At 38.2% G+C, this 15,769-nt stretch overlaps 2 protein-coding genes across 2 annotated transcripts; one reads left to right on the forward strand and one right to left on the reverse strand.

Moving 5' to 3' along the window:
- Positions 1 to 211: 211 nt before the first annotated feature.
- cd151l (CD151 antigen, like) lies at positions 212 to 10,159 on the reverse strand. Its single transcript, XM_037247954.1, has 8 exons — positions 9,986 to 10,159; positions 7,742 to 7,826; positions 6,414 to 6,605; positions 4,957 to 5,031; positions 2,275 to 2,379; positions 1,588 to 1,746; positions 1,394 to 1,480; positions 212 to 1,306 (listed from the first exon to the last, which is right to left on the reverse strand). The coding sequence occupies exons 2-8, from the start codon at positions 7,823 to 7,825 to the stop codon at positions 1,247 to 1,249; spliced, it is 762 nt and encodes a 253-aa protein (XP_037103849.1). The 5' UTR covers position 7,826; positions 9,986 to 10,159; the 3' UTR covers positions 212 to 1,246.
- A 2,261-nt stretch (positions 10,160 to 12,420) lies between these two features.
- LOC119120838 (transmembrane protein 138-like) lies at positions 12,421 to 15,314 on the forward strand. Its single transcript, XM_037248055.1, has 5 exons — positions 12,421 to 12,436; positions 12,533 to 12,746; positions 12,832 to 13,003; positions 13,965 to 14,040; positions 14,892 to 15,314. Exons 1-5 carry the CDS (start codon positions 12,421 to 12,423, stop codon positions 15,002 to 15,004), a joined length of 591 nt encoding a protein of 196 aa, XP_037103950.1. The 3' UTR covers positions 15,005 to 15,314.
- Positions 15,315 to 15,769: the final 455 nt, after the last annotated feature.

The following is a 15,769-nucleotide window of genomic DNA, read 5'->3' on the forward strand; positions in this document are numbered from 1 at the left end:
GGAGGGGCCACTGCTTACTGGTAAGCAGGTCTGACATTTTTGAGATTTTTGTTTCGTTTTGTTAAGGGGGTGGCCTGACCTGACCACTGACATGTGAAGGTCATTGTTGGACTGCACAACATGGTTTTTTTAGATGGATAATATTGACCGCCCTGTCCCAAAAATTGCTGCTAATTTCTGACCTGGAGAAAAGAAAACACAGTAGAAACAGTTTTTGATTTTGATGGCTATTTATTAAACGCAAATTCGTGCCTGATTAGTTGGTCAAGATGCTTTTGAGGAACAAGATTACTGATGCAAAAGAATGTCAGTACCTGATTCTGCACACTGTCAAACTGTAACATTGATCATATGAAAAGTAAACAAAATCTTAACTTAAAAAGATCATCTATATACAGCATTGATTTGTCTGATTATTTGGTAAAGCAGTAGATGCGCACAGAGGTCATTCAGTGTCTATTTTTGGCATCAGTGGTAGAAAAAAAATACAGTCAAATATAAAATGGCAATGTTGATAGGCAACACACATTACAATATCAAGTCAGCTTTGCACGTCAGACGAGATATAAATAGTTAAAATCCTGGCACTATTGTGTGATTACAAAGATGGTGCACTTATGCTGGTGAGAAAGGTGCAGTCATTGTACCATCAGTCTGGCAGATAAAGTGTCCTTGCCAACACGCTGGGGGGATAAGAGTCTGATCTAACAGTGGCACGTTGCTATGTGAAGACACATTAGGCAATAAAAGCTCAACTGCAGTTATAGCTCACATTCACAAAGTATAAAAAAAAACAAAAAACAGTGGTACGACTTAGGGTTGGTAATTTATAAGGCATGGAAGACAAATGTATGAGTGGTTAGTTAACATGCAAACGAGTGGGCTTGTTAAAATGTGTAGCTGGTGATGCTGGGAAAATAAGAAATTCTGTTACCGGGGTTTAGCCCACAAATCAGGCCACCACACTAGCATGACATAACATCATATTGTACCTTGAATTTCCACAGAGGGCTAAATAAAATATTCAGAGGCAAAAATCCCAACAGTTTTTCCTAAGTGCTGTGATCTTGAGACTCTAATTTGAATGCCTAATTATTTATTGTATAACCATAATTGTTTTTCCTCCCCGACCACTTAAACAAACTCAGATAGATCAATTAATTAATCCATCACCTCCCTCCACAAGAAAAGTGATGAGATATTTGAGCATGTCGACGAGGTGACTTCATGCATCTCCTTTTTGTCTTCAGTATGGCTCCGACTTGAGACGGTGGTATAGGCAGCACGTAAACACCATCCCGATAATCTGAATGTTGAATGGAGATGCAAAAAAATAATATAAAAGTAATGTCTTCATGATTTTGGTGTTTGAAAAAGGGACATTTTTGCTTACCTGTACACAGGCAATCCCAACACCCACTGCTCCAATGATCTTGAGGTGGTCCTGAATAAATTTCTCCAGTTTTGAGATACAGCCACCCTAAAGAACAAAACAAAAAGATGTGATATGTGAGCGCAATCGCATACTATGTTTATCATTTGGATCATTAATGGCTTCGGGATCACCAGCGTCTGGCAGAGACTCACCTCAACCTTGTAGATGTTGGACGGGTGCCCCCCACGTCCACACAGCAAGGATGGAGTCTTACAGCAGCTGTCAGGCACCACCCTGCCGTCTCCGTCCTGGGAGCGGATCCAGACACTCCTCTCCCAGTCGGATGAATTGTCGCTCCCGCAGCACTTGAACTGATGGGGGAGACAGACGCAGAATACATAATCGTACATTAGGAGAGAAAATGAAAAAATATAGATAGCTTTGACTTCTGATAGCCATAGATCACAAATGATGCTCCATAAACCACCTAAAAGAGTGAACTGCTACCATCCAAACCTTCAAATGATGGAATACTGCTTGGCCTCAATACCTACACTATACTTCATGACCAATGATCCAATAAACGCATCTATCTAGCTTGGCATTTTCTAGAATTAGACCAATAACTGTAAAGACGCGGCCCTCTGAATTATAATAATTGGTTGTAAGAAAAAAAGTGAAAGGACTATTTTACAAACGTTTAATGCCAAAATGTCCTAACCGTATTGTTTCCCATTGATCACATACAGTTCAGTTCACCATTTCTAACCAATTTATGTCGAAATGTTGGTACAATACCAATAATTCCAAAAGGCTGACATCCACTTTCTTATAAGTGTCGTGTAAAATGATCTTATAGTTTGTGCTTACACTTGGGCGACGTGTATGGAACGAGTTACCTCCTGTTGCAGTTTATCCACAGCAGTGGTCACATGCTCATGAGTCTTCTGTTCATACTTCTGGACCATGGTCTCCTTCAGGTTCTGTTTCAGCTCCTCATTTAACTGGCCACAGACACAGATAAATGCACACGCAACTCACAATGTGGCCACACAATTCATCACAGTCCAGCACAGACCACGGCTGGTAATAAATGAGTTGCAACTCTTAATTTTGGCACGGATTAGATTAATATGCTGTCTTCGTGATACACGTTGTCGACTAATACGTTGAGAGGAAGTGTGTGTGTGTGTGTGTGTGTGTGTGTGTGTGTGTGTGTGTGTGTGTGTGTGTGTGTGTGTGTGTGTGTGTGTGTGTGTGTGTGTGTGTGTGTGTGTGTGTGGTTGGGGGGGCGGTCTTATGTGTTTTATTCTCAAGAATGCTCAATGGCGGAGCAGGGAGGTCTGGAGGGACTCAGTTTCTATGGCAACAAGCCAGTGGGGAAACCACTGTAAATCAAAGCATGACAGAAATATCAAGGGAATGAATGATGGGAGGAAATGTAGAGGACAGAGTGAGATTAGAGAGGGAGGAGGAAAAGGAAGGGACTGGCAGTTCAGCACCTGTATGCACTTGAGGAAGTGAAGTGAAAAGAACAATTTACGAGTCGACACACCTCATTTGACTTGCCTTGATTGTTTATCGCTGTCGTGTTGGCATTTTACCCAAGTGTAATTCAAGTTTATTTGACGTGTAAAATAATTAATAACAAAACTGATACAAGGAGGAGAGAAAAGTGGCAAACTGACTTTTATTTGGGCCAGTTACTCCCTAAGCTGCAGCAAGCAGGTCATTGTCATATGGACTCATTTATTGGAGCCAGACACAATATTAATTAGTTTATTTGGGTCTTATTGAAAACACACAAGGTAAAACAGAAAGTGTGTCTTGTACAATGTCCAACTCGGTCTCTCAACTTACCAGACAGTGATTAAAAGGCCTACGTGTGAAATGAGGACCTAGAGGAGAATTGATGAGTCTAACAATGCCCACTGTGGCCCACCATTCAATCCAAATATAAGAGGAGACGATGCACTCTGAGCTGAGTGCATCGTGCCCCCTTAAGAAATCAACATTGTTCTTGGTAGATGGGAACACCAGAATACTTGTAAATAACGTAATCTCCAGCGCACACACACAGGTGCTAGCTTTCTCCTATTGCTTGTTCCAATAGTAGGTGCTGACCTCTGGTGTTGCATGCTGTGCAATGCAACGCAAAGCAACAAATAGCTTCCGAGGGAAAAAAAAAAAGCATTGCAATACGTCTTTGTGATATACGTTTTTTTTAATCTTATATATGATGTCACAAAATGTGCATTACTTAATGTGAATTACGTAATTTTCAATTAAGAGTATAGGCACGTTTTTTACGATGTATTTGTTTTTTTCAGACTGAAAGTGAAAGGCCAATAACATGAAGCATCTTCACCGGGATAAGATCAAGTGCAGCTATGAATTGGAAAAGAGACCAGAAATAAAGCTCGAGCCATCGCCCACATGCACCTACGTTGTTTCATTCTTCTGTATAGAAGCACTATGACAATGATGGATGGTGGTGAGTAACCCGACACCTGTGTGCAGGCATGTGTGTGTTATGCAAAGCGGCAATACTTCCAATGCGACGAAGCGCTAAAAGACATTACGTGTCTGTAGATAGCGCAATAATGAATGTCAAGTATCGCAAAGCTTCTTCTCCAAGCAGCATCAAAGAACGGGTCTCATTTGAAATTTAATTGAAAAAGATTCAAAACTATGAACAATCATTTCAGGAGAAACTAAAAGTTACTCAACTTCAGGGTACAATGCAAGTAAAGCTGAGTTTTTGTAACATAAAATAGTGAATTTCATTCTTGCTACACTACTTTTGTTGCTGTGATAAAAAATTATATCACCTTTTTTACTCAATAAAACACTCCTTTGTTATTTTCTACAAATAATCATAGAAATAAAATGAGAAGTGGAAGGCAAAACGACTGGACAATGCTGTGTCGTTTGCCAAATGAGCCTTACAGACTGAGTGATTTAGAAAAGATTTTTCATGGGTGCTTTTAACAGCCTCACTAGTTTTCATGGATGAGGATTGATTTAGCTCAGGTAAGAGTCGTAAAAAGTGAATAAAGAAGACAAAGCACTTGGCAGACAAAGAACTTGGCAGACAATTTGTGTATTATAAGCAAGAAATTTATAATGAGCAGTACGGTTTTAAACAGTGGGGCCTTTAGACTTGTCAGGCTGGGATGCTGGTGGAAAAACTATTGTGTAATTTAATGCAATGTGAATGCAAAATGGGAAAATGGAAAAACTGTCCTCTTTAGTTATGTTTCAAATTTCAAACAGCAAATACGCACAGTAGTCTGTTCAACATCCAGCGGCAAAGGTAATACTGGATTTTTTTTTTGCAAAAAAGTGAATACAATAAATATTATTCTGGGAAATTTCCTGAATAATTGATGAAATAATCAAGAGAATAATCAGTCAGTAATAAAAAGATTTGTTAGTGACAGCCCTACAGCAAACCCCAAAGGATGAGAAGAAAAAACAACAACACATGTAATAATAAGGTCATGCTCACTTTGCCTCGCAGTACGTTAATCCTGGAAGGTGCTTTTTAAAATAATGAAAAAGATTTTAGCGTAGCCTACCTGCCGATAGTAGATATAAGCCAGGACACCAGCAAGGATCTCCAACAGGAAAATACACAGCAGCAGGACAAAATACTGGAGACAGATACAAATGATATATTTGTAAACACAACAATGGATATTCAGAGAAAATAGTAATGCTACAAATAGAACTATGATATGACTCGGTTTAGAACATATAGGGCAGTGCTGTGCAATGGTCAAATTATGACGTTTTATGCATTATTCTCTCACAAAAAGGAGTTTGACACCCATGTGATTGGTGATCGAGAGGAGGATTGATCAGAATTAAAGGACCTTGACCGAGAGTAGTGTATGATTTAATAGTTGTGCTCTTTAGATCTCTGAATGCTGAGCAATTTGGGATGCAATTTGTAAACTGACTACAACACAGACCATGAAAACAAAAATGTGCCACAACTTCGACTTCGATATTAATCGAAAAAGAAATGTACCATACCGCAACAGTCTAGCTATCTGAAAAGAACATTCTGCAATCGACCCATGAGACGAGGACAAAAATTAAAACATATCGCTCCAGCGCGACAGACCCACACCAAGTGTGAGGGAAAAATGATTGTTGGCTGCAGCAGTGTCCTACTCCCGAGAAGTGCTCGTGATCATCCAGCAGGCATCTTAAGGTTACACTGTAATTACTGCCAACATGACTCAGCAGGCTGATTCACAGGGCTGAACTTCAACTTTCTTACCATCTGTGTCTGACTTTTCCTCCTCATCTTGGTGAGGCTTAAGCAGATACAGCTGGACATTGGGTTTGGTTTGTTTGCCTTTTTCGACTGCTACCCAGTAAAGTGACAACCTGTGATGTTTACATAGCAGAAGCGTCTATCTTCACTGCTGCTAAGGCAGCGCATAGTGCCAGCAAACACAGGAGTCCCATGAATCAGCCTCTTTCCTCCCTTATGTTTGCCCTCTTTAACGATCTCGATAGCCTCTCTCCTTGGCGACACGTTCATTCCGTCACTGTGATTCATCGGCCTAATCTTAGCTTTTCAGGAAGCACGGGGCATTTGAAAATACACAAGATACACACTCACACAGCCCGACACTTGTTTTCAATCACATAATCACAACATCTTAGAGAACTTATTTCACACCCCTACAGTTATGTTTTCTCCAAATTGAAAATCCATTTTGGGGTAGCCTTTTAACTCTGTCAGCGAAGAGAGTGATTCCCAATTTGTTTAGGCTGCTTAAAAAAGCATAAGAGATCGTGTAATTTGTACACATTTTTAGATTCACATATTGGGGGATATTTGAAGTGCTTATGCCATGTTTTTATAGAAAATTCCACAAAGATTGCAGCCACTTGTCATGTTGCTATTTATAATCTTCTAATGTCACACAAAACACAAACCTTCATAAGGTGTCTCCACTATTTTCCATGTAGTAGTTGTGCGATCGTTTTGGTTGCAGTGTCTCTGCCAGTCTCTTACCACTCGCAGCAGCATCCTCTGCTCCTTGAAGGTGGCACAGCATCCCAGAACGCCTGTTACCATGACGATGGCTCCAGCGAGGACCAGTATGTAGGCAGAGGCGGCGTATGTCATGGAGGGGAGAAGGCTGATGTAGTCGCTCTTTTCAAACAAAGTCCAAACACCCACACCCATCACAACGCCCCCAGCGAGCTAAGAGAAGAACACAACATGAGTCAGCTCTCGAGAGGAGGAGGCGTCGCAAATGAATGAGCGTGAACTGACATACGAGAGGATTCATGTCAACACACATCTTATGCTGAGGAATTACAGTTATTGAAGTGATGGACAGTCACAGTTACTGTGAGAGATAGCTCGTGGGAGCTTTCACCTGCATTGATTCTCATCTTTAACAAATAGATAAAATTGGTTTTGATCAAATGGGTTGAGATAACCCGTGGGTACAATTACAGGGTTCCAAAAACTATTTGTGCAACTATTACTATTTGTGCATTATACATCTTGATAGATTTGAAATTGTGTATTTGAATATCAGACAAACGTTCATTCAGATCATGGGTGAATATTTTATAAAAGGTTAAGCTCATTACACAGATTAATTTAAGGAAAATACTTTTTACCTAATTTCTAGTCAAAATAACTATTTCAATTATTTATTTTGTAATATTCAAACTGCTTTGATTTTGAATTTGTGGTTTTCATTAGCTGTAAGATACTATTTAAAACAATATAAAACTAAACTCTGTATATAGTGAATGTAATGTAAAAAAAAAAACATTAAAGTCTGTACAGCATTGGTTTCACAGCTAGTTGACAGCAACAGAGGCTCGTGCATTCACAAGAGGGCCAATTGTATGGGCAAACGCCTTTAAAATAATAACAAATCTTTTGCAACATACTCCTCAAATATCTTGCAAAAAATAAGTGAATAATGTATTATAAAACATTATTATTATTCTTAACATCCACAAATATCTAATTGAGAACCTTGAAATAAAGTGTACAGCACCCCCAAGTGGTAACAAGAGGTAGTACTTCAGGCATTGGTTGGTCTCAAATCTTTGCCGAGATAATATAACTTTTTTTTTTTAAACAAAGTCAAATGATGTATCACCTTAAATTCACCTGTGTTTTCAATACATTACAGTTAATCATAATAATATGTGAAAGGTGCCAGGAAATTATTAGCACAATATGTAGTACTTGGTTGAACAAGTAAAATATTGGCTACAAATCACTGGTCAAAATAAAACAATTGATATTGGTGAATGTATTTATGCAGCTCTGGATGAACATATTGCATTGATACTTATTGTATGGAGACTTACCCAAAATAGGACATTGAATGTGATCAATAGGTATTTCAGGCAGATGGTTCCGCATGTTTCTTTCTTCTCTTCATTTGCACCCATGCTGAACAATGAACAAAACACACGATAAATGAAGACGTTATGCACCTTAAGTTTGTTTATAAAGACCTCTGGAACATTAGCTGTGAAAAAGAATGACTAAGTATAACAACTCTACCTGAATTTAATTACCATATAGTATATTGTAAATGTATCATGCTTAATGTCTTTTAATAGACTGCAACTTTTTCATTTTAATATTGTTTTGAAAAACGAACAAAACAGAAAGCAAGATTTAAATTCAAGCTTAATACATTTAGCATAATGACATGTTGCACGGCTACAGCAATTTCTGGGCGAGGAATATTAGATATGTAGTGACTCAGTCGCAGCTATTGCTTTATTCCATGTGTACAGAGAGAGATCCATGAGTAAGCAAGCATTAGGTACAAGCTGAGAGTCATGGGGCTTTTTCCATAGATTTTGCAACCACTGTTTGGATAGCTTGTGAATAATGTCTGACAATTCATGTCTTGAGAATTTCATTATTATATGACATACAGGAGACCTTTGGAATGGCACAGTCTGAATTATGAAGTCAAATCACAGAAGAACTCTCCCCATTTGCTAACATCCTTTTGAACCTCACTCCACCTTGCCGATTTTCTAGTCACGCTCGGACTTGTCCCTCTCCAGATGACTCCTATTGACTCTCTTCCCTTCCCTCATTCGACAAATGGTGATCCCTTAATTTCAATTTAGAGAGAACACTTTAGTGAATCTGTTGACCATCTGCTGGTCAGAGACCTGACACTCTTAGCATGTGCCTGGGAATTAAATGCAAACAAAAGCTATTGATTGTTGTGTTGTTTTTGCAGTTATTTTGTGCTAAAGAAAATACAGGTTGGTACAGAAAGCAATATCATTTGTTTGTGATTATCAGAAACTTTGGAAAAATGTATTTCCTGTGGAAAGTTTTTATTTAACTTCCTTAAATAGAGCCTGGGAGCTACACTTCTAAGATTAAAAAAATAAAAAAAATAATGTAAAGCTGAAAGGTTTATTGGTTTAATTTAATAAACATGCTATAGGGATTTCAACACTGTTAATATTATTATTTTTTTGTACATATTTTCCTTTTTGCTACAAACAATTATTGTCAAAATATATTGGTTACTAGTCTCCTTGAAAAACAACATTAAATATAAGTTAATCAAACACGTGGAACGAGTTGAAGAGTCTTGACTGCTTTGAATTGCATAAGCAGCCAGTATATCAAAGTTATATTTCTTATTAGACAGTTGTATTGTGTCCATCCCGCATCCTTGTCTCAATCTCAATAAATCCTGTCTATAGACTCCACACACTCGAAGTTAGAAGAAAAACAAAAAGTTGGACTCAGATGACAACATAAAATTAAGTTAAAATAAATAAAATTAATAAGTAAAATTCTCCATCAATTGCATGTTTTTGAATATAAATTTAGCATGCAGCATGATGTGCACGATAAGATGCTAGAAGAAACATCAAGCTGAGCAAAGTTAAATTCAGTTTAAAAAAAAAAAGACCCGTCATATACTGTAAATATTCATCTACACAGCATTGTATTGAGCATCTTCATAAATGTAGGATATTTTGATGCAGTTATTGTACCTGTATTGACATCAGATTTGAAGTCTGGATGTGCGTATCTTTTTAAAAGTGCTCTTATATAAATGCGATATACTCCTCTGAGAACATCTGGGTTATTTCCTGTGGATTACTTGGGTGTTTTTTCCCCCTTTCTTTCTTGTTTTTATCATATCCAATATAATTTGAGCCTCACCTGAACGTCCCCAAGATCGTTCAGCGGTAGTCATGACGTCACTATGGGGCCTTATCCCTAGTTTATAATCGTTTGAACGTGCAATGAATGAAGTTGACTAATGACTAAATATTGGCTGTAGTTTGGTTTATAACAATAAAAATCAAAGAATCTAAGCTGAAAACGCAAATGAGGGTGCATCACGAAGCTAACCAGTCATGTTGCGATATTTAGGGCTAAAACTGTGTTTTAATTTTTCATTTTAGTAAGATCAACGTCACCGGGGAAGCAAACATAAATGCTTATTAAATGTTTTCGACATTACACGTCAGTCATCAGAGGTCGAAAAGACGGTATTCCTGCAGAGGTTGGAAGTTGCCCGTGTGAGGTAAAACCGAGTCATCCCCGCGTTCACTTACCTGTTATTTGCGATTACAGTCTTGACAAAAGATTGAAATGGACACAGGAATTCTAAAGGTTGCTTGTTTTTTTTCTTTTTCACTTAGCCCTTTTGGTTTCCAAGACGAGTGAGCGAAAACTATCCCACGATTGCGACCCACACAAGCTCCACCCCAGGACACCTTCCGGGAGAGCGTGCGTCTTTTTCCTGTCCGGAGGCCACATACAGAATAATGTTGGCCTCATACCAAACCAGCGATCTCAAACAACTTGAATAATTATGTTGTTAATTTTTGTAACATTAAAAGCATTCATTTTGTGAGTACAGGTGAACCCAACCAAAATGCACGAAAAGAAGCAATTTATTAATACACGACAAGCAGCGGTTTATTCATATTCATTTCACACTTTCATCAACTAACCATACTTTTAATGTTGCTTTAATTGAACCCAGGCAGAAGGTGTTCTGAAGTTGTATGGACGCATTGATACTGTACCATGTTGTTGTTTTGCTCCAACTACAACCTTTTTTTTTCTTAGTATTTAATTTTGCGGTCGTAGTATTGAGTTGTGTGGGAATGCTCTGCATCATGCATGACGTCTAAATTAGGTCTATACGAGACCAGACGTCTAATAGACGTCTATGGCTTACTGGGTGCTTTTCAAACTTAAACGACCCATGCAGAATTGTGTGTAACGAACCTTATTGACCACTGGATGGCAATGGTTTTCTTCAATCTGTGCGCTCTGATTTGAGTCATTCTGAATTTGGTCACCCATCGGTGCTAACAGGTGGCCCCTAAACGAACCCCAGGAGGAGCCCGTGGGCCTGTTTCCAAATATTGTTCGACTTTGTCGGACATAGTGATTTCCTAGAAATTTTGTAAAAGTGATCATGTGAAAATGAAAACAAACTTGCTGAAATTTATAGAAATAAAGTGTTGAATGTTTCCCACTTTTTTAAAACATTGCTGCTTAAATCAGTACTGGTAATCACGAGAACAAACAAACAAACACACACATGCAGACACACTTCTTTCTAAAATGAGAATAATAAACAGAAAACTTTGAATGACAATTTGAATATTTTATATTAAAATTGAGCATTTTTCACTCTTTGAGCAAGGACATTCCTCACTACCCATAGTCACCCTTTTCATCAAATTGTTTACGGATAACCTCTGCTAATCTCCACCATTTGGTCTTGAGGTTATTGGTCCGCTGAAGAAGCGGGTTAATCTCCCGCACACCTGTCGAGGCTATGCCAAGCTTTTAATACATCTCCTGGATGGGCCTTATGGTTTGAAAAGAGGATCCAGCGGGTGTCACTTGAGAGACTTTCATGCATTTATTCAGGATGCAGAGCAGTGCGAGAAAATTATTTACAAAACCTCACCTAATGATCCCTGATGGCAGATGGTGATGATGAATTGGACTTATTCTTGTCACGGATGTAAGTAACTTGAACTGATTCTCATGCTTTATCTTTTTGAAATATTTAAAATTGATGCTCAAGGAAGCACTGGACAAATACAGGTAAACATAGATTAATTCACGCGCACGTTTCCAGTTTAGTGACCAGTGGGGCTTCTTATGAAACATAACTATGTAGTTGAGAGATTTAGTATAGGAAGCACCTTGTAGCCTAATTCCCAAGTATTTTTCTGACCTAGTTGTAGCATCTAAATACAAAGGTCAGTTGCGAACAAAACAAAATGTTCAATCAAAGCAGGTCTTTTAAAAGGTCTTGAAAATTCAAAAGTCACTTTGCAAAACTGGACGATGTGTAATGTAAATCATTTTAAAAACGGTTGTAAATGTGTTGTCAAGATAAGGTTAGGACACATTTATGCAAGATAATACTAGTTTACTCATAGTGTGTTGCAATTTCTATGTTGCTAAGCAGCCAATAGAACATGTAGACGGTAGAACTCGTTCCAAAAATATTAGAATGTCTTTTCATTTAGGCCTCAGGTATATATAGCTGTCATCTGATTTAGCAGTCAATGCATTGAGATTGTATTGACAGGTGACATAAAATGTCATCAAATTCAACACACACATATTTTTCACTCAGTCTTGGATGCTTTATTGCAGTCGTGATTACGTAGCCTGGTGTAGCTAAAACACTCATCTCTCCTGCTTTGCTGTGTGACCGTTTGGAAGGACAAAGCCTCAATCTACGTGTGTGCATGTGTGAATTTTCCAATCAAATTCAGGACACTGCGTGAATAAATGTATGCAAATCTGTAAGAGAATGACATTTGCACGATGCAGTAAATATGATTTGCAGGATGATGCTCTCAACAAGAATACAAATGAATCTCCCCTGTGTCCTTTCCCACAGTATCTGGATTTGGATGTAGACGTGTCTCCAGTTTCAAAATGAAGAATCAATAAAATAAATGAAAACAAGAAGTTTGCCACTATTAGAGGCTTCGCCACCACAGCGCTGATGCAGTATTACCCACGTCAGTCTTGGTATGTTGACAGCAGTCGATTTCAGACGGTTCATCCAACAGCGACCCCATAACGAAGGTCCCGATGCGCCTCTCAAACCACTGCAGGTTCCGATTGCAGATTAGTGATCAGTGCAGCCTTGGATCCATTGTGGAACCAGAATCCGCCTGGGCACCCAGCCTATGGGACGGAGAAACTCCAACCCAGCAACTACTCACTGGTGCTGCTTATTCAGCTCAGCCTGCTCTCCTTCGACCTATTTGTTAACTCGTTCAGTGAGCTGCTTAGAGATGAGCAAGCAGTCCAACTGGTACTTTTTGTGTAAGTCCAACAATAAGTAACTTAAGGTGAAGCTCTTTCATGTATTTAATATCCATTCCTGTCTTTTCTTGTCTTTCATCAATAGCATTCAAGACATTGCCATCTTGTTCAACCTCATTATCATTCTCTTGATGCTGTTTAACACCTACGTGTTCCAGGTCGGTCTGGTAGCCATATTGTTGGAGAGATTTAGAGCTTTGCTAATGCTCTCTGCACTCTATTTGACCTTCAGTGTAATACTCCATTCCTGGCTCATGGTGAGTGAGAACAGATATTTCTCCAAAATATGATCCTGCCAATGAACTTTCAAACCAGCAGCTCTACTAATTAAAAATACATTCATTTGCTGTTGTAAATGTGCACAGAAAAGATTTGACCTAAGGGAAGGCAATTTAGTTTTTGTGAGACGTTTCGGGTTCAAATGAGTTCAGCCCTTTGATGTATTGCATCAGTTATAATCAGAGACCAGACCGTCAGTACCGTATTTTCCGGACTATAAGGCGCACCTAAAAACCTAAAATCTTCTCAAAAGCCGACAGTGCGCCTTACAGTCTGGTGCGCCTTATATATGGACCAAATTCCTAAATTTAAACTGGCCCGAAGCATTGTGTCATAAAATCAGTCATAAGTGGCCTGCTGAAGACTATGAATCATGAATCAAAAAGACTATAGATCGTTATTTTGTGATTATAAAGTCATTTGTTGCATCTGAAGTTGAAATAAAAAAGATAAAATGGAGAATGATTTGATTTGGATTAAAAATCTGACATGATGCATTAATGGTGCGCCTTATAGTCCGGTGCGCCTTATATAAGGACAACGTTTTAAAATGGGCCATTCTTTGGAAGTGCGCCTTATAGTCCGGAAAATACGGTACTTCACAGGGTGAATGGTCTTGACACTTAGTCACCCATTAAAGTTGAGTGTAAACCTCACAAACAAAAATGCCTAAGTAGTTGTTGATCTCAACAGCGATCACCAAATTGCTCCAAACCTTTTATGGGTATTCAGTTGGATCCGCATGCTGGTTCATGCCAACTTTGTCATATTCATCAAGCCTTGCAATCAGCCTTGTGTTTGAATGCAAAACAACATTCGCATTCACTATGTTTCACTGACTCAGAAGATCTTTTCATTCCACATCTGTTCTTTGTATTGTGTGTTTAAAAGCAGTGATTAAAAGCAAAGTCAAGAGCGATGCTTTCTCTTTCCTTGCAGAATCTTCGATGGCTAAATACCAAACGATTTATTTGGACAGATGGCCTTCAGTTGATGTTTGTGTTCCAGAGAGCTGGTAAGAAAGATAATGTCTTATTTCAAAGCTAGTGAGCCACTTAATCACGTAACGAAACCTTGCATAGTTGTTTTAAAACCATAGCTGATTTTAAGCATAAAAAAGTGAAACGAGTACAGCTGTAATTACAAGGTTACTGAACCAATTTCATTTTCAGACGTTTGACTCATCAATTCAGACGTTAAGTATTTCTCTGCATGACTCGTCTTGTTTTCTTTTTATTTGAAGGACAGAGATAGAAAACGGGCCTCACCAATCTTGTGTACAGGATGTTTATCTTTCTATGAGCAGGATGATGCAGTAGCCTCTCGTCATGTAGTTTGGATTTTCATGTGCATGTAATCTAATACGTGGATCAGCAAACGATCTATTATCTTGTTATTGGTCTCTCCAGTTGATCCTATGAAAATGGCAACCTTGCATCTCGGTTTTGACTGTGCTCTGTTCTGTGGGCTGAACTCAAGTTAAGAGTATATAATGATCATTGAGTAAAATCCTACTACTGATATTTTGAAAACTTTCTTTTCAGAATTAATTGCTATGGGCTCTGGATTACAAATTAAATTTGTCAAAATACACAAGTTATTTTGTCTAATAACATCATTTAATGTTGCCATGTTACAAAACGAGTAATTTTGCATTTCAGATAAACCATGGGAAAAGAGTGGTGACATTGAGTTCATTTTAAAAGTACAAACAAGTAAAGAAGTACAAAACAATTTAGCGAAAATGTGTAAAATGTCTCCAGTGTCTGATTTGTGGCAAAGCATTGAAAAGTGATAAGCAGCATTTTGTCCCAGAGATACTGAATTTTACTTTCCCTATTTTCGTGTTTTCAAATGTGTTAACAGCGTCTGTGTTGTACTACTACTTCTACAAGAGGACCTCAGAGTATTTGGGTGACCCACGGCTCTATGAGGATTCACCGTGGCTGCGAGAGGTCTTTGCGCAGGTCAGGCAATGACACCCCACCACTACTACAGATGAGAGTTGCTATAAAATCCACAATACACAGTGAAACAATGATTTGCTTTGTTACATTTGACATAGTTTTGTGCATGTTTGCATACGTTCTCGATATTTCAAGAGTAATAATTACAATTGTGGGTTTATTTGTCACCGTACTTATCCACAGATTGAATTTGCCAAATCAATCACATGGGAACTACGGTAGTGAAAAATGTTGTTGAAATGTGCCAAAATTTGTGTATTTTAAGTCCGAAGTTGTTTTAAAATTTGACTGTCGTGTCGAGACTCATGAACAGAGATTTATTTTAAAGTTTAGTCACATTATTATAAGACTACAAGCCGGTATTTCCATTGTTTGGTATTCAAATCAGACTATGTATGTTGCCGTGTTTGTAATATGCTATTAAACAGTTTTACTTTGGTGGTTGCCACTTATTGAACACTCATCTGAGTTTCAACTATTTGATCACAAATAGGTTTCACTTCAACCTGTATTGTGTTCCAGTGACACGAGCTTTTATGATCTGTGTGTGAACTCCCTCAGTGATGCACTCCAATATAACAAGTCCTGAAACAATATTCCAGCATTATTTATAGATAATTTACATAATTGAAAATATATATGCCAGCTCTCAACTTATCATGCTTGAAATGCACTACATTAATGATTGAAATGCACTATAAAAAGTTGTATGTTATTGTATTGTACTGCATTATTAAATTTTCTCAACAACACATTCATACAGAAACACATCAAGGA

This window comes from Syngnathus acus, chromosome 3 (genome assembly GCF_901709675.1).
Source record: "Syngnathus acus chromosome 3, fSynAcu1.2, whole genome shotgun sequence".
NCBI lineage: Eukaryota > Metazoa > Chordata > Actinopteri > Syngnathiformes > Syngnathidae > Syngnathus > Syngnathus acus.

Bases quoted from the DNA above. Each gene is read 5' to 3' on its own strand.
- LOC119120838 (XM_037248055.1), top strand. The intron at 12,747-12,831 runs GTAAGTCCAACA...TTTCATCAATAG, and splicing joins GTCCAACTGGTACTTTTTGT to CATTCAAGACATTGCCATCT. The intron at 13,004-13,964 runs GTGAGTGAGAAC...CTTTCCTTGCAG, and splicing joins TACTCCATTCCTGGCTCATG to AATCTTCGATGGCTAAATAC.
- cd151l (XM_037247954.1), bottom strand. From the start codon at position 7,825: ATGGGTGCAAATGAAGAGAAGAAAGAAACATGCGGAACCATCTGCCTG. The intron at 1,747-2,274 runs GTAACTCGTTCC...CTCCCCCATCAG, and splicing joins TGGATAAACTGCAACAGGAG to TTCAAGTGCTGCGGGAGCGA. The intron at 1,481-1,587 runs GTGAGTCTCTGC...TTTGTTCTTTAG, and splicing joins CCAACATCTACAAGGTTGAG to GGTGGCTGTATCTCAAAACT.